The following is a 3,499-nucleotide window of genomic DNA, read 5'->3' as shown; positions in this document are numbered from 1 at the left end:
AAAGCAAAAAATGATATAAGGGCCACTCACAGCCTATTCTGTATTGTATACACTTGTAAATATTGTAAATTCTGTAAATACTGTACATAGTCCATCATTTCCGACGTTATCACGGATGTTTACGACTGTGTTTTCGACATCTTGGTGCAATGGACGGCACCAACACGACTTGTTGTTGTAGTCCCTGAAATGGTCACTAGATGGCAGCAGCAGTGGTCAAGCAGAACCAGCTGTCCGGACTGTAGTGGTCACTGCGCAGGCCAGCAAATTGTATCTTTTTTTGACCAATAGTGGACTGTTTATTGTAACGGCTACTGATTTCAAAAAATGTTCAAAACATGCTGCTATATAAAGCCGATTTTGTATTTCTGTCAGTTGAGACAGCAAGCAGCCTGATGAAGGTCCATTCCGGACCGAAACGTTGCTTCATGTTTGCTGTCTTGCTAGCTTGCTATTAAAAGGCCATAAGGCCAAAAAAAGAAGCTGAGTCAGTTTTTTATTTTTATTACTTATATAGCAGTCTTTTACAGTCAGCCTAGATAAATAAATAGTTTATTTGATGAGTTCGGGATGGCTTGGGAACGTTACCCGGATCCAGATGATGGATGGACCACCGTCCAACACCGCCGGGGCAGACAGCGCCGATGGCAGCCGGCGAACCGTGAACGCCCCGCCCGCGGAGACGTGCCGGACAACCGGGGTCCTCCACCGCAGCACTGGAGGCGAAGCTACGCTTCCGTGACCCGGGGCCGCCCCGCAAGCCGCAGCAGGAGCTTCCGTCCACCGCGGAACCGCTACCAACCGCACCGGCAGCCCCGCCCACGCTCCCGCAGCCGGAACTGGAACTCGGCACCACGGAGGGGGCGTCACCAGCAGCAGCGGCAGCGACAGCAGCGGAACCGGTACGTGCCCCGGGGACAAAATTACGGCCCGAACCGTAACAATTACCGGCAGTCTGTGGACCCGAACTTCAGCGAAAAGGTCCGAGCCCTCCACAGACTGCTGAAGGCGACACACCATCTTAATAATGTGTCGCGGGATGACCGTGATCCGCCTGCCATCCAACGCATCACGGACAGTCTGGCTTCCACCATCAAGCCAGCTCATCCCAGCCAAAAAAACCCTGGATTTGATCGAGGGAAACGCCAGGAACTGGGCGTTTAACACGATCACAATCCTGAGGAACCATTACGCGGAGGTCCGCGCGGCGGAGAAGCGGACGCTCCTCAACCTCGGTGGCGATCTCCTGGCTCCGCTGGAAGTGGCTGTCAGATGGGCGCAGCGGAACCTGGGCAGGAGGTTCAACCTGGGGACGGCGGATGAGGTCCAATTATTCCTGGTTGAAGAGGAGCAGGGGGCAGCTTCTCCATCATCCTCCTCACGATCGCCCGCCGCTTCGCCCGCCGCCTCCCCCGCCGCCCACGTCGCCCCATCGCCGTCTTCCTCCTCTTCCTCCAGCACGTCCCCAGCACGCCAGACGGAACCGCGGGACCAGGACGGATCACCGCGCCACCCACAGCCTCCACCGCGCTCACCATCTCCTCCATCCGCTGAGGCGCGCGGCCTTCCTGCGCCTCCCGGTCCCGTGATGACCACCCCAGCGACCGGGGCGACGCCTCCTCACAGCGGCTGGACCCCGCCAGCAGCGATCGACGAGGGGAGCGACGGAGGGACAGCACCCCCTCCTCTTCCTCAGCGCCAGCAGAGATCCTGCAGCTCATGCAGGAGGGCCTGCCCTGCTCCGGGGACGCCGCAGACGGCTCCTCCTCTTCCTCCTCTTCCTCCTGGGACGACAGCGTCCCCCACAGCTGACGGGGACCTCTGCAGCACCTCTGATGTCCGCCAGGGGGAGTTGAGCAGCCAGGAGGCTGCAGAGGCAGCCACAGCCTCCCCTGCACAGTCGCAGGCCTCCAGCTCTGCAGAATTTAAGAGGGGGTCTTTATTGGGACCCAGGTCGACTGCCCTGCACCGGAGACTACAGATCAGCACCCAGAGGAGACTCACCTTTGGCTCTAGGATGCGGACCCCGGTCCCAGCTGCGTCTTCCTCCAACGGTGAGACCTCTGCTCCATCGGATGCTCAGGTAATGGCTGCAGCCAAACATATAGTGACCCTGAATAAAACCCGGGACTGGTCTCTTAACCTGCATAAGAAATATGCTGTGGTTGGGGATTCTAATGTGGGCAGGCTGCCCGCCATGAATAACCCTGATGTGCAGGTTGACAGTTTTCCGGGTGCTAGGTGGAAGCACCTGACCCACCTGCTGCAGAGGACACCGGTGGCTGAGCACGTGGAACGACTCATCCTGTCCCTGGGCATCAACCACAGGGCCCAGCGGGACAAAAAGGCGGCTGTGAAAGAGATGAGGGCCGCACTTAGAGCAGCCAGGATCACCTGTCCTAATGCGGAAATCTTTGTGCCGGTTATTAACTTCTCCCCGCAGCTGCCGCTCCAAGAACAGGTAACCCTCACGTACCTGAACAGCCGCATTTCACAGCGCAGCCACCACATCCCGGCGCTGGAGAAGAGGGCCTTCACAGTGACCGGGGACAACGTCCACTGGTCCAAGGCCACGGCGTCTCGTATCAAGAAGCACTGGAGTGAGTGGTTAAATTAGATGGCCCCAAGAGCCTGCAAAGGCAGGAGGGGCACTCTAATATTGTAAATAAGAATGTGTGTAACCTCTCTAAAACCTTTGCTTTGAGTGATGCACAGTGTTCCCTCTTAAACAGGGGTTTAACCTTTATTCCCACCCAGGCGAACAATAACAGGGATAAAATCAAAACGTTGATGAGGTATGACCTGCAAAAATACCACAGAAGGGTTAAATTGGCCATCTACTATAAGGATAATATTGATAAGAATAAAAATGAACACTTACCTTTTATGCCGGAGTCAGACTGGTCTCCTCCAATGGGCTCTCTCCCCCCTGAGGTGGAGAAATTGATTTCCCAGGACCTAAAATATTTGGACAAAAAATTCAAATTTATTAAACCCATACCTAACCTAAATATAGAAGAAACAGAAGCTCTCAAAGAACTTATGAATAATAATAATATTGTCATTAAACCTGCTGATAAAGGCAGCGCCATTGTTATTATGGACAGAGAGCAATATCTATGGGAGGGATACAAACAGCTATATAATGAGACATATTATAAGAAATTAGACACCCCTATTTATATAGATACACCCCCACTAATTAATAAAATCCTGGAGACCCTGCACAAAAAGAAATTCATTAATGCAAAGCAGAAATCTTACCTGCGGGGCTCCTCTGAACCCAGGGCAAGGAGGTTCTATCTGCTCCCTAAGATCCATAAGGAACCTGAAAAGTGGAGCAAACCATTTCAGATCCCGCCTGGGAGGCCCATAGTTTCAGACTGCGATAGCGAATCATATCGAACGGCAGAATTCATTGATCATTATTTGTACCCTCTCTCAATTCGGCACCAAAGTTACATCAAGGACACTTATGATTTTGTGGAAAAAATCAAAT

The 3,499-nt window shown here is 53.3% G+C and overlaps 1 protein-coding gene across 6 annotated transcripts; it reads right to left on the bottom strand.

Moving 5' to 3' along the window:
- Nucleotides 1–1,497: 1,497 nt before the first annotated feature.
- LOC118560226 lies at nucleotides 1,498–3,085 on the bottom strand. 6 transcript variants are annotated; one of them, XM_036131128.1, is made up of 5 exons: nucleotides 2,694–3,085; nucleotides 2,477–2,595; nucleotides 2,261–2,351; nucleotides 2,005–2,143; nucleotides 1,498–1,916 (listed from the first exon to the last, which is right to left on the bottom strand). In XM_036131128.1, the coding sequence occupies exons 1-5, from the start codon at nucleotides 2,835–2,837 to the stop codon at nucleotides 1,693–1,695; spliced, it is 717 nt and encodes a 238-aa protein (XP_035987021.1). In that variant the 5' UTR covers nucleotides 2,838–3,085; the 3' UTR covers nucleotides 1,498–1,692. The 6 variants fall into 6 exon arrangements, with proteins under 6 accessions (XP_035987021.1, XP_035987022.1, XP_035987019.1 ...); XM_036131129.1 differs by having other exon boundaries at nucleotides 2,005–2,351; nucleotides 2,683–2,802; nucleotides 2,882–3,084; XM_036131126.1 differs by having other exon boundaries at nucleotides 2,005–2,090; nucleotides 2,261–2,595.
- Between the last annotated feature and the right edge of the window lie 414 nt (nucleotides 3,086–3,499).

The sequence above is a fragment of the Fundulus heteroclitus genome, unplaced genomic scaffold (genome assembly GCF_011125445.2).
Source record: "Fundulus heteroclitus isolate FHET01 unplaced genomic scaffold, MU-UCD_Fhet_4.1 scaffold_41, whole genome shotgun sequence".
Taxonomy (NCBI): domain Eukaryota; kingdom Metazoa; phylum Chordata; class Actinopteri; order Cyprinodontiformes; family Fundulidae; genus Fundulus; species Fundulus heteroclitus.
This window is presented reverse-complemented; position numbering and strand designations above follow the sequence as displayed.

Excerpts from the sequence above, each read along its gene's own strand:
- LOC118560226 (XM_036131125.1), bottom strand. The coding sequence starts at position 2,837 with ATGGCCAATTTAACCCTTCTGTGGTATTTTTGCAGGTCATACCTCATC. Across the intron at positions 2,596-2,693 it reads GTGCATCACTCAAAGCAAAG|TGCTTCTTGATACGAGACGC; the intron begins GTTTTAGAGAGG and ends CACTCACTCCAG. Across the intron at positions 1,917-2,004 it reads TCCGCATCCTAGAGCCAAAG|AGCTGGAGGCCTGCGACTGT; the intron begins GTGAGTCTCCTC and ends TAAATTCTGCAG.